Source organism: Dufourea novaeangliae, unplaced genomic scaffold, assembly GCF_001272555.1.
Source record: "Dufourea novaeangliae isolate 0120121106 unplaced genomic scaffold, ASM127255v1 scaffold322, whole genome shotgun sequence".
Classification (NCBI taxonomy): Eukaryota; Metazoa; Arthropoda; class Insecta; order Hymenoptera; family Halictidae; genus Dufourea; species Dufourea novaeangliae.
Genome location: NW_015374190.1, coordinates 120619 through 139217, shown reverse-complemented (window position 1 = coordinate 139217; position 18599 = coordinate 120619). Strand labels below are relative to the sequence as shown.

The following is an 18599-nucleotide window of genomic DNA, read 5'->3' as shown; positions in this document are numbered from 1 at the left end:
GGATTGGGGATTTCCCTTGTGAGTACTATACTTCCATGAATTTGTTAACCCATTTCGGTTAGGATCCTTTCAACATGTTTCTCCTGTGTCGAACTTCGAAGTTCGTTTACAATACTTTCCCTGGAGATGACTTATATGGAGTCTGAATTAGAATGGCGGAGAATACACGAAGCCAAGAATGCTTAAGAGGAAGGCCTCGAGCCGAACACGGCCTCAGTTAATATCGGTTTGATGGAAAAGTAATAAAAATAAAAAAGGATATAAAAGTAGACACTGAATTATACATGAAAAATAATTCAATTTTCCATCGACACATTTCTTATTATAGACTGCGATTAGTCATTTTTGTTCGAGTTTAGAAATATTGTTATTACTTGGTTGATATCAAAGCAAAGAACGGTCTGATGAGTCAAAACATAATCCACTGATATTTTTTATCAATTATGTTTTTCAATGAACAAATAGTTATTCTCAACAGTAATGTGTGTAACTAGACGTACGATAAGTAAATAAGGATCAAACGTACTGGTTCCTTAAATCTTTTTAACGATAGTTTTAAACTTGTATTAAAACGATGAGCAATCGCAGTTCATCAAAAACGAATAAATATTATGTGTATACATATAGTATATGGGCAACAGAAAAACGTACTTTTTGTACAATGTCAAGTCACACTTACTTTGTCAAATTACATGTTATTACTTTTACGTCGATCCAATATTTCGTCTGCATAAATGAAGTTCTACGTGAATCATTAAACTCGTCCGCTATACAATAAATGTGGTGATTATAGTTGTCGAGTAAAAAAAAACGTCTCGGTGTTCTTTCATCGGACTTTCTTGCGCCGTGCTTCGTAATATCGTACGCAAAATCATAGGCTATATTATAAATCATAAGTGCGAAACTTTTAACCGAATAAGCCATTTTAAATGCGTGAGAGGATGTAACAATTTTTGTATTTGTATAGAGTAAGTCGAATAACAGGTATGCTTAAACAGTACAGTAAGACCTCGATTACACAAACTATTCAGAAGAATGTCGCTACGTTGATGAACTTATCGATTGATCAGACGCAATTGTCAATCCCTTTTTAATTATGTTTCAATTGTTATCTATTTCATACTGTATTGCAAAAGCGATTTATATCAAGTATTTGTTCTGATTAATATTTTTGACGCGGTAATCGTACTAAGCGGGCAAAACCTTAAAATCTTCTTGAATCACGATAGAAATTATCGAAGTAAAATACTTAATACTCGTTAATCAAAAGTTCGATCAAGCATTTGAAGAATCAAAAATCGAATTTATTATATGGTCGAAGAACCTCGAAGTTCTACTGTACATTTACGTAAATCAGCGGATGTAATTAATCCAATTTTGAAGCATTTTATTTTGTCTGCACCATCACGTAGACGTCCTTCCAGAACTGCTGATGAAAAATCCGGATATTTTTCGAAGATTTTAAAAGTTATTCGTTAATTTATACTTTTTTTTTTCACTTATTCACTTTTAATGATAATGCAATTGCATTCATCAATTTTAACAGTGCACAAATTGTTTTTAATATAGATTTTAATTTCTACAGTTTGACTGTAACATATTTCATTCGTCTGATTTCAAAGATTTTAAACGAATTGAGATTCATTAATAGTGTATTTTATTATGAGATCACGGTGCATTTCGAGCTGTTAAACGTAACAGCATTGTGTTTTTATAGTCTTCCATGGACAGATTCCGGAGTCTTTAATTTCTTTTATTCAGCCACGTAAAAGTAAGACATACGCAACGAGAATGAAATACTACTCTATTCGCCAATCAAGCCGTTTCTTCTTGTAATACTGCCTACGTTATGGCTCCTAGAATACATCGATCAACAATGCTAATTATGCGAACCAGGATTTCCCCTTTTTCGGTCCAATTACTCGGTTTGTGTTGAATCGTTTGTACCTGTGATACACCGATCGACTTATCTGTATCGTCAAAGAAAAAAGAGGGAAAAAGGAGGGAGAGAGGGTGGAAGGAAAGGAATAACCTGAGCGATCGTACGAACGAATCATTGAGAGACGAGAAGTCCTAGGTGTATAGATTTTTGACTGGGAGTTTCATCAATTTTTAGTTAGTCACATAAAAGTATTCAATGAAATATTATGTGTAAATACGTAATCATTTTAAAGAAATCACACATACCATCGCATAATTTAATATTCGTACCATAACATTGTAGGGGATTGTTAGCCTAATTATATATAATTTTCATGTTTTAAATATTTTTGATTCTTATTAAATCAAGGATCATGTATTACGAAGACTGTTTTATCTATTGTAGGCAGACAGCAAACTGTGAATTTTTTAATCTAAAAACTGTATGTTGTATGTAACTATAAAATCTTGTTTAATTATTTTAGTCCTTAAGAATAGTTATTAGTATAAACTAGAATGCAGTTGATACGAATAGAAAATTTGATGTGTGATTTCTTCAAAATTTAAGTAATTACAGGCAATATTTATAGGATTTATCAAAGAATATCAGAAACTATAGATTGACTGATGTTTCAATCAAAAAGCTTTATACCTAGAATTTCTTAGAATCTGACTAATCAGTGGATGTTTAAGTTGATGAGCCATCAAAGGATATGAAATCGATGTTTTATACGATATGTATCATAGTAACATTTATGTCTAAGTATTTATATCTATATTTATTTTTAGTTCTTTCTCGTGTAAAGTTATTCCTAAATGATCGACCAACGTACTGATTCACTAATACGAAAATTTTAATATCGCTTTATACATTGATATAAGACCGACGATAGAAATAAAAAGGAATATTGAATCAAACAGTTCTTTGACAAATTTTCGTGCATTCTTATTTTATGTTCTAACTCATATTATCTGCTATTTCTTGTACTCGAAAACAATCGCTTACAATTTTCCACTTATCCCCCATTGCTGTAATTAGGAAACTTTGGTTGAATGGTTTTGTTGTTTCATCATCATACTTTACATGTCCACCAACTTTCACAAGGAATGTCAGTTGATTTGCCACTTCAGGACCTATACATGCATACAGTGATATACATTACAAAACTTGTTTAACAAACAATGTATTGTACTTCCTAGGATCAAAATTTACCTGTTATTGGTTGAGCATCTAAGGTAAACACATTATGCTCTGAAGGTGGCAACTCTGTCCAAAATTTCTGTATATTATCTTTACCATCAATACCATTTCCATTCCAAATTAAAGTTCCCGTATCCAGATATAACCTTGATATAAGCTAAACATAATTTCAGATTATTTATTTATTACTTCCAATTGCTTAATCCTGTTCATGATGAATTAGATTTTTCTGAATAGCTCATTCATTCATTAATTAACACAACAATCTGTATATATAAATATAAATTATATAATAATATAGATATACTATAAATTTACTTTCTCAGAACAGTAATTTTAAACATTATTTAATATTAAAGCACTTACGTATCTACGTTTGTCTATACTTTCATAATAAAGCTTTGTAAATTCTTCAGCTGTACGGCAAGCTTCATCAATCTTACTTTTTAAATCCTACGAAACAATAAACATTAATTACCGTGTACAATGTTCCTTTATTGTAGGCAAAATAATATTCTTTAATATACCTGCTCCATTTTTCATAACTACTGATTAAACCAGGTTTATAAAGCTTAAATGTATTTTCTTCACTATAGTGTTACGAGAAACGAAAACATAACCCCTGCAAAGTGAATAAATTTTTCGTAATGAAAATACAAGAATAACAACTGGTTATCATGACTGATTTTTTATTAGAATTAACAGTTTATATATTTCAAAGTAGTATTAACTAAATGAGTACAGAAAGCAAATTGTTTTCGTATCTTCTGAACAACAGAATTTCAAAAACATTGCAATTTATCACTAAGAGACTAAAATTAAAATCATGTGATTACATTTTTTCTTATTTAAATACTTGATGAAAAATCTTGACATCAGTTTTTACTGAAATTTGGGCTGTCCAAAAATAGTTAAGTTAAATAAAATTGTTATATTTTGTATCTCTTTATATGACAGTATGAAAAAAATTAATAAAATTATTTTTCATCTATGATTATATTGTTACTAATTAAAAAAATATATCTTTCTTATTAGAACGTTTACCAAATCTTTGAATCACATTGCATATCGATGCGTGAGTTCTTTTAATCATAGATTTAAAAGCATCTAGATAAAGCATCAAACATCTTTCCAGAAATGAGGTAGAAATAAATGTGTCTTTAACTGTTACGAAATTTTCAAGCCCAACTAAAGTATTTTATAAAAATATTTATTGAGGATTTAAAATCTGATATTCAAATTTATACAATTTGTTGCGAAAATTGACTCTATACTTTTTGCCATTTATGATTAATTAGTACAAGTAACTCTCATAAGAGAGCGCAAATTAAGTGTGAAACTTGAGTTGCAGAAGTTTGTAATGTCTTCAGTTACTTCATGATTCAGAACGTATTCAAATTCTCAACAAAAGTCCCAGATAATGCTAGTTATTTATCGCACAAAACATAATTTTAGTGTTGATTTATATTATAAATATTGATGAATTTTCCAGGAATCTAATTTCTGTTTTCTGTTTCTTAGTTATGATGCATAACTATAATATAAACATCTTAGTTCGATCTAATTTAAAAGTCGCGCCTACGTCTGTAGGATATTAAGGTGGGTATCCAATTCAGAACATTTTCTCTATCATATAGTAAACATAATTTTTACTTTATTTTCTGCTTCTTAGTTCTGACGCAGGAGAAAATTATTACAAGTAATGACCGATAAAAATAAATAATACAGGTGCGCATTGTACTTAAAGAAGTCCTAAGCAATCATATGTTATATAATGAAATAATTCAATTATATCGTCAAATTACCATTTCTGTTCACTTTTCTTGAAATTTAGACAACTAGAAGCAAATTCAATTATAATCCCACGTATAGTGAAATTACCAGAGGTTTTCATTCTGCTCCGTTTCCAGAGCCGCTGGTGGCCAGTGGATAACAGCGATCGCGAGATCTCGCCGTGTTCTCGCGAGGTCACGTGACTCCGCGCTCAGACAGTTATTTTTTTAGGCATGATGGCGCCAAACAGCAGTATCCACATTAATGTAAATATAATATCGATTCGGTGCACCGCGCGAGGAAGAAAGCCATCGGGTGTCCTTACGGCGGCTATTTGAGGGCGTCGAGCGAGCTCGACAGGAGCCCTCGGCCCACGAAGTGAGTAAAACCGAGCTAGTCGCGGCTGCGACTCGAATCGCTAATGAGGACATCTTGGTTAGGCTGCCGTGACAGAGGCGTACTCGGACTACTGCCATCTCGGAGCTACCGATCGAAGAATAATTCGATCCTTGACGATCAGACGTACCGGCTATTATTCGTCACGTGCATCATCGCGCGCGAAATCACCCTCTCCGTCTCTAGATCAATAATAAGGCATTTACTGCCTTCCGACCATCTCTATCTTTTTCTCTCTACCTTTCTCTCTCTCTCGCTCTTCGCTCTTCTACGTCTGGCTCTCTCTTGCGCGCGCGCGTGCGTGTTCCATGTCGCGTGTGCGTGTCGAACTTGTGCTCGCGTGTTCGTATCCACACCGTGTGCCTGTGTGTTCCTATTCACGTTCGCGGCGCACCTGTGTATTCACGTCGCGTGTGCGTACACTTCCTTACACTCGTGTGCATGTGCATTCGAATTCACACACATACGTGCGCGGTCAGATGTGTATACCTGTGTGCCGAGGTTCGTGTGCGAGTCGAGCCTGTCGCCATCTGTATTGTCAATGTTGTCGGCCAGCAGGAGCACCACCAGCCCAATGGACCCGTGAGCATTTTCGACTCTCCGCCCGATCTTCTTCTAAACGTCTATTCTCAACCGCAAGCCTCGACTTCCACGTGTCGAGTCATCAAAACTCTTACGGCGATCCTCCACGGCCGAGCCTCGGCGCCGCTCGAGCGTCGCCGCGGAGTAACTCCGTCGCAATGTTTACATGCCACCCGCCACGGCGACCAGTTTCTCGGAGATCCTCGCGCTTTTGCAACCGCTCGGGGCCTTATAGCGTCACGGACAAACAGTTTCGTTCGAATTCTAACTCTTCCTGCTGGACTGGCCCATTTATAACCTCTCCGCGGCGGCCATCGAGGATCAACGGCCGCAGACCCCCTGCAATACAATCGGTTCATACCATCAGCCCTTTTGTCCGATTTTTATGTTATCAAACAACTTTTGCGTCGTTAGAATTCTTACACAATACACTTTATTGTGCGCCAGTTCTCTCAATTGTGAATCTGTGTTACTGAATACCTGTCCATCAGAGTGGTACCTTTGTAGAATCACCTTGCGAATGAATGCTTTGTGTCTTACGCTTGTGATCTCTGTGTAATACCAGTTGCAATGTACGTTTTAGTTTTCTGTACTGTATAGCAGTATCTTCAATTAGTTTTGAAGACATTGGTTCAGAGTGCATTGTGCGAAACAAAATCGAGTAGTTACATTCCACCTGTTATTTTTTTCTGTGCGTTCAACACTATACATCAACATTGTGTTTATATTCCATTTTCATTCATTTCATTCGCTATTTTTCACTTGTTCCTTGCAACTGGTTATTGATTTATATTTATTTGACATGGAATGTAAAATTTTACGTATGTACAATGATTTGTTGTCACTTTAACTTAGTGTATTCTATATATTATCTCTTAGCATTGAAACTTTATTTTGTGTAATATTTTTATTGAAATAACATAATGTATTACAAGTATATCATTATTTTTAAGAAATTATCAAGTGTACATAGGAAATCACTAATAGCAACAAGACTAATTTCTTATTTCTGTGAATAAGCTTTGAATCAAACCTCTGTTTTGTTTTAAAGGAGGACAAACTTACAATTGTGTTCCTTTTTGTTACAGCTCCAAGAGGAATCCGCTTTCTAGATAATAAATACATGGACGACTATGTAGTGAGTAATCAAATCAATATTTTATTTTCTGATTTCATTATTTTTATTTGCTTGACTAAAACTAATACAATTTTCCAGGGTGTGCGCGGCTCACCTGCACGTGCCACGTACCGCTAGCTTACTTGGTATAGTAGAATGGCACAGCGAGGCAAACGAATAAACAGAAACGACAATGATTTGGCGTCTTGCCCAGGCGCGATCAAAAGGCGCAAATGTAGGCTGGGTCCAGCGACGGGTTCGTCGTCGCTGGCAGTTGCCATGGGGCCCTCAGAAGAGGAGGAGACGATGGCGTCGTCCAGTCAAGGAGGGGCATCCTGGACCCCCAGACCTCTTAGTGACATCAAAATCTCTAGTATATACAATCGCTCCTCTGCTGAGGCTCCAGCAGAATTATTTCGTAAAGATTTGATCAGCGCAATGAAATTACCTGACAGTGAACCATTAAGTCCCAATGAGTATTGGGTCATTACCGATCAGTGGAAGCAAGAATGGGAGAGAGGTGTACAAGTACCTGTGAACCCAGACTCCCTTCCTGAACCTACAGTTACTATCACCCAGGCAGCACCTGTAAAACAGCAAAATGAGTTTAAACTGTAAGCTTTTTTTTATGAAATTTATATTTTTCTGATGTTACTTCAAGTAAACTGTAACTCTGAAGAGTTTAAATTGACTAAGAAAGTCTTAAACAGTGGTTTTTTTTATTAGGAAGAATTCACTTTATTCCAATTAAAAATTAAAACCGTATGTTTGTATTGATCATAAATTGATATTTAGTATGGTGTAAAAAGTAGGTCAGTAGTGGAACTTCAATTGGTTTACACTTTTATGGAGCATACAATTTTATAGAACCATGTATTTTTTGCTGAACATGTATCACTATTTCATAAAATATTTTAAAGTTCCATTCTGCACATAAAGTATATATTTTATGAAAAAGATGAATATGTTCAAATTAAGCTTGTTCTAATCATGACTACACAGAAAGTATTATTTTGTAATCTAGTTTTAATAAGTTTCTTTGATAACAATGCTTTCATAGACCTAAGAAATTCGTAAGGATATCTCGTGACGACTACTTCAACTCTGAAGATCATCATTTAAGTACAACACCAGCACGAGCTGAGAAAGCTTGTGCTTATGACCTTGATGACACTGATATTGCTTGGTTGGATGTACTAAATGGCGAACGTGCACAGGTACAAACTGTAGTTTTAGCAAACTACTTTTGAAAATACAGTCATAATGAGAAATGTATAACACAATGAGCAAGTAATCTAGCTTTGCCCTTCTTTGTTTATTTTTCATTGTACTTCATATCTTCATCTTGATTAACTATTATTCATAATGAAAGATATTTCAATTTATTGCAAATTATTGATGTATAGTTAAAACTTTAAACAATTGTAGTATTATCATATAAATGGTACTTTAAATTATTCTATTTGCATTATGCACATATAGATTTTTTAATACAGCAAAATTTGTATAAAGTGTACATGTTACATAAGCTCAACTTTATTTCATATCTTGTAATATAAGTATAAAGTGAACATGTTACAACAGTATTTCAAAAGTGAATTTGAAACAATACTCCCTGACGTTGATCGTTGATATTTTAGGCCGGTCAATTGCCAATCACAGAGACGCAACTGGAACGCGTGATAGAAGAACTGGAAGTTCGTTGTTGGGAAAGAATACAGACTATTGTGAAGAATGAGGAAGGTCTCGGCATTGAATACGATGAAAATGTAATATGTGATGTCTGCAGATCTGTGAGTGATTTTTCAATAATATTACGAACATATTTATCAAAAGGTCTGTTCCATAATGTGTGGTTTCGTTTAATTTACCATTAGCCCGATTCCGAGGAAGGAAATGAAATGGTATTCTGTGACTGTTGCAACATATGTGTGCATCAAGCATGTTACGGAATCACCTCGATACCAGATGGTTCCTGGTTATGCAGAACTTGTTCTCTAAGTCAACGACCAGATTGTGTTCTTTGTCCTAACAAAGGTGGTGCTATGAAGTGTACTCGAAGTGGCCAAAAATGGGCACATGTCTCTTGTGCTTTATGGATCCCAGAAGTCAGCATTGGCTGTGTCGAAAGAATGGAACCTATCACTAAAATATCCAGTATTCCGGTACATAAAATCTATTTTGCGTATATTTATAAGCTTGTAAGGAATAGGTATCTCTCTTTTATGAAAAAAGATATATATGTATTATATTAGTCGTTATTTAGAAAATAAAATTTACATATTAGTATTATCACCATCGAACTTTGATTACAGCAAAGTCGTTGGGCTCTGATATGTGTGCTATGTCGAGAAAGGGTCGGTGCTTGTATCCAGTGCAGCATAAAGACGTGCAAGACAGCTTACCACGTGACGTGTGCCTTCAAATACGGCTTGGAGATGAAGGCAATCATCGAGGATGAAATGGCCGATGACGGAGTGAAATTAAGGGTACTTTAAACTTGCAACATTATAAGAGAATAATTGAATACTTTTTTTTTTAATTATAAGTATGTCTCATAACGGAAATACGGAAAATATACTTATAATTTTATTGTGGGAATAATATTAAAATGTAAATTAAAAAAGAATACTAGATCGTAAATCTGCACAATTTCGATACGTAAAGTTATTCAATTTGGAAGTTTTTTTTAAAAAGCAAATGTGAATGTTTAATTTACAGTCTTACTGCCAGAAACATAGTAGAACGAATACGAAAGATAAAGTTCAAGGGGCAGGAGGCAGTATAGGAAGCGGAGCTGACAAAGCAGGATCAGATTCTGAGGATGCAGAATCTAGAAGACGTAAGAGGAAAGACATGACTTCCGAGGAAAAGAATCAAGCACGCGCTGCAAAGTACGCATTTTAGTTATCGTATTGTCTTCAATATTTCTCATTACTTACTATGTATTCCTCTTATACATCCATTTAATAATTAAGTAGAAAAATTCATTTTGCTGTTTATAACTCATTTTTCAATAAAAGTTCTTCATTTACAATACAAAACATCGCATATATGTATACATTTCTTTTCTATTAGATTGCAAGAAATCGAGGCAGAATTTGACAAGCACGTGAGTTTCAAGGATATTGCTTCCCAGCAGTTGGATGTGGATCCTGAAGGCATTATCTACATTTATAATTACTGGAAACTTAAAAGAAGAGTAAGTAGCTTTTGAATAGATGATATTGGATTGGAAAGGTTATTTTTTATCACTTTATTACTCTTTTTCTAATGTAGTGTATTTGTATTATTATTTAAGTTAAATCGAACAAACCTCTAAGTTTTAATTATATTTATTACCAATTTTCGTTTCAATCGTTACTAAAGTAAAACACATTAAAATGGATGATTATTTTAATTCTTTAGGCTGGTCACAACAAACCGCTGTTAGCACCTCGCTGCGGAGAGCTTTCCGGAAGTGGTTCTCGCAATCAGGGCCAAGCAGCTGATCTCGAGAAGATGAGGACCTTTGTTCAGTTACGCCAGGATCTGGAGAGAGTTCGAAATCTCTGTTATATGGTGGGCAGAAGAGAGAAGCTCTGTCGGTCTTTCCTCAGATTACGGGAACAGACGTTCCACAAGCAGGCATTGGTGATGTCCGGTCCTCCATTACCACAGGCTGCGGCGGCCGCAGTAATGGAAGCTAATCACGGGCCCTCGATTTACGATCGTCTTTATTCCCATCCCGATTCCGAGGATCATACTCACGACTTCGATACAATCGTCGCCAGAATCGCTGGAATAGAATCACCGACTAGCGATGACAAGAAAACACAACAGCAACAGTCGCAGCCGCAGTCGCAGCAGCAGCAACAAGACTTCAATGGTGCCTCTAGTAAAAAGTTGTATTTCAATGGCTCCGTCCGAAGAAAGAACCTCTATGGCAGTGATCTGTCGTCTGTTAGCAGCAGCGAGACGGACGCGACGAAAGCGAAAACATCGGAAAAGAAGGAGCTTAAGCTGGAGACTGAATCGAGCACGGAAGAGGAAACCAGTGTTTCGACGAAAACGAAGCTGCCTCGGAGAAAGACGAAGAAGAGTAGTCAGCAGGTGGACAAGTTGCTCAAAGAGAACAACGAGAACGAGAAGCTTGTTAATAGTAGATCGCACACGCTTCAGCATATGGAAAAGGAATTAGGAAGCGCTTCCGGTAGTGAAAGTGACGAACTACTGCCTTTAAGTGCCGGAACGACGAAACACCTTACTGCGTCGGCTATTTATTCGGACACTGATTCAGACTCTCAGGAGCACACGTCTCATTCGGCAGTCTTGATCACTAAAGCAGCAGTTAAAGAATTCTCCGCGGCGAATTTGTCGAAGAATTCACAAAAGAGCTTCAGTAAAGACCCCAGACACACAGAGTCCACGTATCATAATACTGGAACGAAAAACAAAGAAAATCAGAGCAAAATCAACACCAAAAAGAAAGAGTACATACCCTCGGCGTTAATAGTGCCTCAACGACAAGCGGCAAAGAAGGCCTCGGAGAACATGCAGCGCACGCAACAGAATAAGAAGGACAACCCGGTGCCCGAGGTTATACCGGAAACCGTGAAATCTCCCGTGGAGGAGATACCCAAGTGTTCCTCTTCTAAACCACAGAAGGAGAAGAGTCCTAGCAAGAAGCAGAAAGAAAGTAAACCTTCGAAGGAGGTCAAGAATAACGACGTCTACGATTTTGATAAAGAATTTGGCGATGGAACCGAAATCTTGGCATATGTGCCGCAGAGGCAAGCAGCAAAGAAGGCTGCTGAACATATAAAGAGTGGCATGGGCACCAAACCTGCGCAACAGCAGATGGAACAAGAAACACTTGATGGAAGGAAAAAGGAATCTCCTGAGAGTAGCAAACGGAAGGAACCTAGGAAAGACGATTCTTCGTCGTCTAGAAAAGAAGACTTACCTTCGAGAAAGGAGGAAACATCCTCCTCATCGTCCTCTTCGTCGTCCTCTTCTTCGTCCTCTTCGTCGTCTTCTTCGTCCTCTTCTTCGTCATCCTCCTCTTCATCCAGAAAAGAAGAAGTTTCTAGAAAAGAAGACTTGTCTTCGAAGAAGGAAGAGTCATCTTCGAGGAAGGAAGAAGTGCTTTCCAAGGATAATCGGTCGAGAAGACCACGGAAACCTAGTGAAAGGAAGTCAGCGCTTTCCAGTAATAGCGACAGTAGCAGTAGTAGTAACAGTTGCAGCAGTTCCACAGAAAGTAGCAGTGATTCTGAGAGTCCTGGCCGTCGAAGACTCTCGAATGATCTCAAGGATGCTTCTTCTTCCACCACTTCCTCGGAAAGCGATGCCGGAAACAAGACAAAGAGTAAAATTACAACGACTACGAATACGGCGAATAGGAAACCACAATCTGCTAAGGTTTCGCCAGAACGAGAACCTGAAAGTAAGCCAGTCTCAGGGCGGAAACTCAAGAAGCTGCCCGAGAAGAAGCTTAAAACTTCCGACGGGCGGCGGGGACCAGAGTTTCAGCCGCCTACTGAGAGAGAGGAATGGCGTAGAACCTCCAAGGAACAACAACCACAACAGCCACAACAGGAGGCAAAGAGGCAGGATCAAAGAGACAACAAGAAGCAACAACTTACAGCAGGAACGGGGACTAATGAGGATCTGTTCGGTGGGTCTGGAGATCATGATGGGCCAAGAAGTGTTTCTGGGCCCAGGCCTGCCAAAAAGTCTGGTCAGACTGTCAAGCAGCAGCCCCTGCCCCGAAAGGAGGACAACAAGGTTAAAACGGAGGGCAGAAAGCGAAAACCAAACGAGCCTGCCACCAAGGACGAAAAGAAAGAAACGATTAAAAAGTCGGAGAAACGGGTGAGCGAGAAACAAATCAAAGAAATCGAAAAGAAAGACGAAGAAGACAGTAGAAAAGAAGAACCGAAAGTTGTGGAACAAGAAAAGGCTAATGAAATCACAGAGAGCTACTCGAAGATCGACGAAAAGAAAGTTAAGAAGCTCGGAGGCAGCAAAGAGGCAGTGAACACACTAGAGGAAGAAATGAAGCAACGTAGAGCTGAGAGGGACAGTCCTAAGAAATCGCTGCGTGGTTTGGACAAATTATTAGAGAAACGGGAACATCTAGATAAGATATCGAAGAGCAAGAATTCAGAGGTGAAGCTCGAGAAGCCGGTCGAGGAGGAGAAAGAGGAAATGGAAAGCATCGAAGAACCTCAACAAGTAAAGGAAAGTATCAAGAACGAAGATCGCAAAAATCATATTAATGAAACCGAGACAATGATTGAGAAACCGAAACCGGAAGAGCAACTAGTGGAAGACTCCATTAAGAAGGATGTTGTGGAGGTATTGCAACCGGAAAAGATATCGTCTGGAAGGAAGTCTGAAAGAACCTTGGAGAACATTATCGAACCACCAACTACAGAACTCATCGTTCCTGTGGAAGTGAATCTTCAAAAAGACATGCCGGAAGAAGATACTGTTAAGATTGTTTCGGAAAAGATTGAGATCATAGAGAAAGATCATCAGAAGAGACGGAAATCTGGAAACCGATCGATCTTCTCACCGCAACACGGCAAAGATCCGAGCGTTTCCGAATTGTTCGACTTCGATCAGGACATGTTGACCGAGGAGATGGTGAACGAGGATGGATTCGGTATCTCCAGAGACCCGGAGGAGCGATCAGCGCCATTAAGCTTCTCTTTCAACAACGACCTATGGTTCAAGGAAGACTCGAAAGAGGATAGCGCAAGGGAGACCCTCCATCTCGTGGAGAAGCTGCGTATGGAGCTCTCGAAGAAGTCAAATTCTAGTCAGTTTGAATTAGAGGCAGTACCTGTAGACGGCGAGATAAAGAAGGAAGAACCACCAGTGGAGAAGACGTTCGAGCAACAACCACTGCAGCCACCGCAACACCAACAGCAGCAGTCGCAGCTGCATCTGCAATTGAATCAGCATCCAGAGAAGGAGATGAAGATTATCGAGTCCACGGAATCACCACCAGTCTTGGAAGTGAAGAATAACGTTGAAATGTCTGAAAAAGAGATAGCTGTTAACGACGTCCGTCCTGGTAGCTGTAAGGACACTATAGACGAGAAGAGGAAAACGTGTTATCCGAGTAACAACGACAGGTATACAGCCTACGAAGAGGACCGAGAGACGAACAAAGTCAGCCTGGTGGAACGTTCGAAGCTCGACCGTGCGGAAACGGACGAGAGATGGGTGCCACCGAGCATAAACAACTTCGAGCCCGCTGACGTCCAACACCTGAACGCTTTAATGGAAACGCAGAATCATCGATACGGCAATCATCAGTTCCCTAATGAAACTCTTCAAGAGACCGAAACACTGGCACGTTCTCACCTGAACGCGGCCACTATTCAAGAGCAATATCTTCTTCAGCAGCCGCACACTCTACTCCACGGCCAGCGTGAGGCGCACGAGAGATCGTTACTGGATCAACAGATACCCGAGGAGAATCCTATGGAGATGGTGAACAGACACTTAATAGGATTACCGGCGTCCGAAGACGATCAGGCCGCGGAGATGATGGACAGAGCATTGGAAAAGGAGGACGATGTCGTTAGACATCAAGAATACGATCAAAATTCACCGTACAACGACGTTAATGGCCGACCCGATACCAGATGGGCAGAGAGTCAAGTCTTGCCCTCTCGTAGATCCACATCTTCATCGATCACGTCCGCTTCGTCCGCCGAGGATCATTCTATTCCACCGTACAAGAACGTCCCGGGAATTCCATTTCCGCCGTGCTCGATGGAACAAACATATTACACAGACTCGAATTACGGCACCGGCCCAGTGTCCCTGTTTCCGCCTCAGTCTTGCGCTGCCTCGTTGCCATACCCATCTCCCGGAACGGCTCTCTTTCCTCCGGCCTTTGGCGCCGCATTTCCAGCGGCCCAGTCTCTGTTGCCGCACGTGAAGCCTCTGGAGGACTCACTGAACTTACAAGCCTCGCCCTGCACCGCAGCGTTCACGTCTTCCTCGCACAATATGGCGCTCACCGCAGCGATGGTCTCGCCCACTAAAATAGCCACACCGCCGCCGCCACCGCCGCCGCTGCCTCCGCCTCCACAAATACCACCACCCGCTGAAACCATCGACAGGACTCAGCAACAGACACAGGTCACCGAGACACCATCATTGCCCATAAACTTCTTGAACACTATAACTCCTGACAGCCACGTGGTCGAGCCTGTCGTCGAGACCATACCGGAAGCTTTAACGGACACCAAGATCCAACACTCCGGGAAGAAGTCACCCTCGAAGCCCACCAGAACATCCGCCAGAGTTACCTCGTTGCAGGGTAAATCACCGGGCAAGTCTCCCCGACAAGAGGCTCAGAGAGCTGTTCCTGGATCAAGGGGACGGGGCAGAGGGGCAAAGAGCTCGGCTCAGCATTCCGGCTACCACCGAGGTCGTGGTCGTGGACGAGGCAGAGGACGAGGTAGGGCTCAAAACACCGTCTTGTCGTTGGTCTCTGGCGTGAGTGTCAGTCAACACGACGACTCTATCCAGAACAAGCTGGTCGGAACGGTTTACGATTTCGACTCGGACGAAGACTCCACCAGCGAGGCGAACATCGCTGATTTACGCACCATGAGAGAACGAAAGAAGTCGACGGACGCCGCGTCCGCTGGCGTCGAAAGGAGAGACTCGACTGTCGTGGCCTCCGAAAGCGTCCAGTCGAGACTCAGTCCCGGTGTCGGCCGGAAGTACCTGGAGGACAGAAGGCTCTCCTGTTCACCAGGTCACGAAGACTCCGCGATCGTGTCCAACGAGTCGAATGCCGGACAAAGCTTCGATGCCGTCCTACCGTTGCTCCCTGGTCCCGTCGACATGAGAACGTACAATTCCACTCTGGACGCGTCCAGCTCTTCCACGTTGCACGGTCAGAGCTACGAGAATCATTTCCTGGGCACGTTCACCAGCGTATCGACCAGCGATCCCACGCTTCCGGACATCGAGGAGGACCTGGAGAAGGAGCTTAGGTCCGCGATGATCGGTAAACAGGGCCAGGAGGACTGTTCGAAGCCGAATTTCGACGCGAGCATCGACGCCTCGTCGTCCGGTTATGCGGACGCCAATAAGGTCTCGTTGACGGACTCGCGGAACCAGTTGAAGGTGAAGATCAAAGGTCCGTTCCTGGACGCGAATTACGTTCCCGCCTCGTCGGTACCACCGTTGGCGCAACAGGCACCGGTGATCATTGCACCGGCGGCCACCAGCGCTTCTGTCGCATCGGGAACGTCGAATCTCAGACGGATGCGAAAGAAGGAGTTGCTACGGCAATACTGTTCCCAGGACATGAACATGGACGAGCCAGGCTGCGGGAACCTAGCCACGTCCGCGCCGATCATCATGCCGCCGATTAATCGCACGGTGATCACGATACCAAAAGCGGTCGCCTCGATGACCAGTATACCGACCAGAGAGGACTACAAGGCGGTGGTCGACGCGAACATGGAGAAGAAGAGGCGGAAAGAACGACCAGCCGGGTTCCTGGACGCGAACGAAGAGGAAGGCGGTGTCGAAAGACGACGAGGCAGCGCCACCAATGGAGCCGGTTCCAGTGGAAACGCTCCAACGGCGAACGCCGATCGTCGACGAGGTAGACAGAGCAGTTGTGGACGGTCAACGACCACGACCACCTCGACTACCACCACGAACAGCGGTCCGCCGAAACTGAAGATCAAGATCGGTAACAGTATAATCGGCGGCCAGGAAACCGGCCAGGACGACCGTACCAGGATCAGACCTCCAAAGAAACGGCTGAGCAATATTCCAAGCAGCACACCGAGCATAGAGGAGTTACGTAGAGAGAGTATGAAATTCCGACGGATGATCATGGCTGGTTTTGATAACGACGAGAAACTCCGGCAGAAGAGCAAGAAGGACAAGAACGGTAAACGAAAGAAACGACAGTCCAGTCGAAAAGAGGCCAGGGTTCGTATCCTGGAAGGTGGTACTGCTCCACCGAAGCTGATTATCCGTTTGGGAAAAGGGAACGATTCTCCCGATGAATTACCGATCTCGCTCACGGACGAGGAAGAGGAGGAGGAGGAGGAACGACATCCGACCGACAGCCGGGTGGGACCACCGCCCCCTGAACCGGCGAAAGACGAACCGGTTTATCCGGCGGTGGCCGCGACCATCGAGGAGAAACAACCCACCGATCCGAACACCGGCGGAAGCGCGCCCAGGAACGTTCGTTCGGCGAAGGTGACGCCGATCCGATTAAAATTAACCCGTTGCCAGGAGGGTTACGAGCTGAAGGGCTCGCCGGTCCACGGCGAGGAGTCCAGTTTAATGACGGTGAAACCGCGGAGTCCCGAGCCGACGACGAACGAGGAGACGGTGAACAGGAGGAATCCATCCGTGAAGAATCAAGACGGAGAATCCTCCAGGGAAGACGACGAAGAGGAAGAGGAGGAGAGCAATAGCAATACCGTGCAAAGAGACTCCTCCGCGTGTCCTGCCGCGACAACTATACCGCAGGGATGCCAAGTTAGGTGATAATTAATGATACTCGTGGAGTAAAACGGAGCAAGAGGACACGGTGCTCGTTTAATTTCGATTTTTTACCGTCGAAAACGGACTCGATAAATGCAATTATGACCGCGGGTTGCTAAAACGATGTGAACGCGTTGCGTCGCCGTGATAAGGTGAAGAGAGAAAGGGAGAGAGAGACAGAAAAGCGTTCCATGAGGTACGGTTTATTTTTATAAGTGGCTGATCCAAAGTATTTAAGTTAATTCTTCTTTTTTTTTTTTTTTGTAGTCTGTAGATCTTTGTGCAGGGTGTTTTGTAATTGGAGCGACTGTATAGGAGGAAATAAGTGTTCCGGTAGTTGTGTGAAATGGGATAGGGTATTCTTTGAAAAGTTCCATTACTGAGATGATGCAGTGTTTAAATTAAGAAGGGACCTGAAGTTTTGTGGATTTACAATTATGGATTCTGATAGAGAGTTATTTTGAAATGCTGCTGAAAGTGTGTTAAACATTTACATTCATTTTTGTATTATTTTCTCATTTATATATAAAATCATCACCCTGTAAGTTGCAACACCAATTTTGGAACACTCTGTAGTCAATGTGGCGCTGCCGGTTTAGTGGGAGAACAATAAGACGTGTTTTCTTTTGAAAGATTAATATCAATCGATTTAATTATTTATTACCGACGAAGATCATTGATAATTACCATTTTTATGTTTTACAGATTATCCAGTACTTGGGCAAGAAATTAATTGCGTAGAAAGGTCCGAAATTATTAACGGTTGCGGTGGTACCCAGTAACTTCTGGTTTCTTGTCATTTGAGCACAGTGATTCACGAAAATATTCGACGGTTCACAGCCACCCAGTGTAACTCGGTATGTAAGTTATTCTCGACGGTTCTGAAATGTTACGAGAACGATAAGACTCAGCCCATCAGGAATACACCGACGAAAGATTTGAAAAGAATCTGATATAAAATACCTGTTGTAAGCATGTTCCGAATGAAGGACAGAAAGGTATTGAAATATAGTTAATATAACATAAATTATTACACTGTTAGACGTTAACATTTAGTTGGACCACATTTAGGGCTAA

The 18599-nt window shown here is 41.1% G+C and overlaps 2 protein-coding genes across 2 annotated transcripts; one reads left to right on the top strand and one right to left on the bottom strand.

Moving 5' to 3' along the window:
- Positions 1–2555: 2555 nt before the first annotated feature.
- Positions 2556–3735, bottom strand: LOC107192162 (NTF2-related export protein). The gene is made up of 4 exons (XM_015581364.1): positions 3649–3735; positions 3488–3574; positions 3134–3278; positions 2556–3054 (listed from the first exon to the last, which is right to left on the bottom strand). The coding sequence occupies exons 1-4, from the start codon at positions 3655–3657 to the stop codon at positions 2879–2881; spliced, it is 417 nt and encodes a 138-aa protein (XP_015436850.1). The 5' UTR covers positions 3658–3735; the 3' UTR covers positions 2556–2878.
- A 2112-nt stretch (positions 3736–5847) lies between these two features.
- LOC107192152 (PHD finger protein rhinoceros-like) lies at positions 5848–18412 on the top strand. The gene is made up of 11 exons (XM_015581352.1): positions 5848–6225; positions 6961–7010; positions 7089–7603; positions 8050–8206; positions 8630–8782; positions 8867–9154; positions 9305–9478; positions 9711–9883; positions 10068–10191; positions 10398–17718; positions 18228–18412. The coding sequence occupies exons 3-10, from the start codon at positions 7146–7148 to the stop codon at positions 17523–17525; spliced, it is 8655 nt and encodes a 2884-aa protein (XP_015436838.1). The 5' UTR covers positions 5848–6225; positions 6961–7010; positions 7089–7145; the 3' UTR covers positions 17526–17718; positions 18228–18412.
- The last annotated feature ends 187 nt before the right edge of the window (positions 18413–18599 follow it).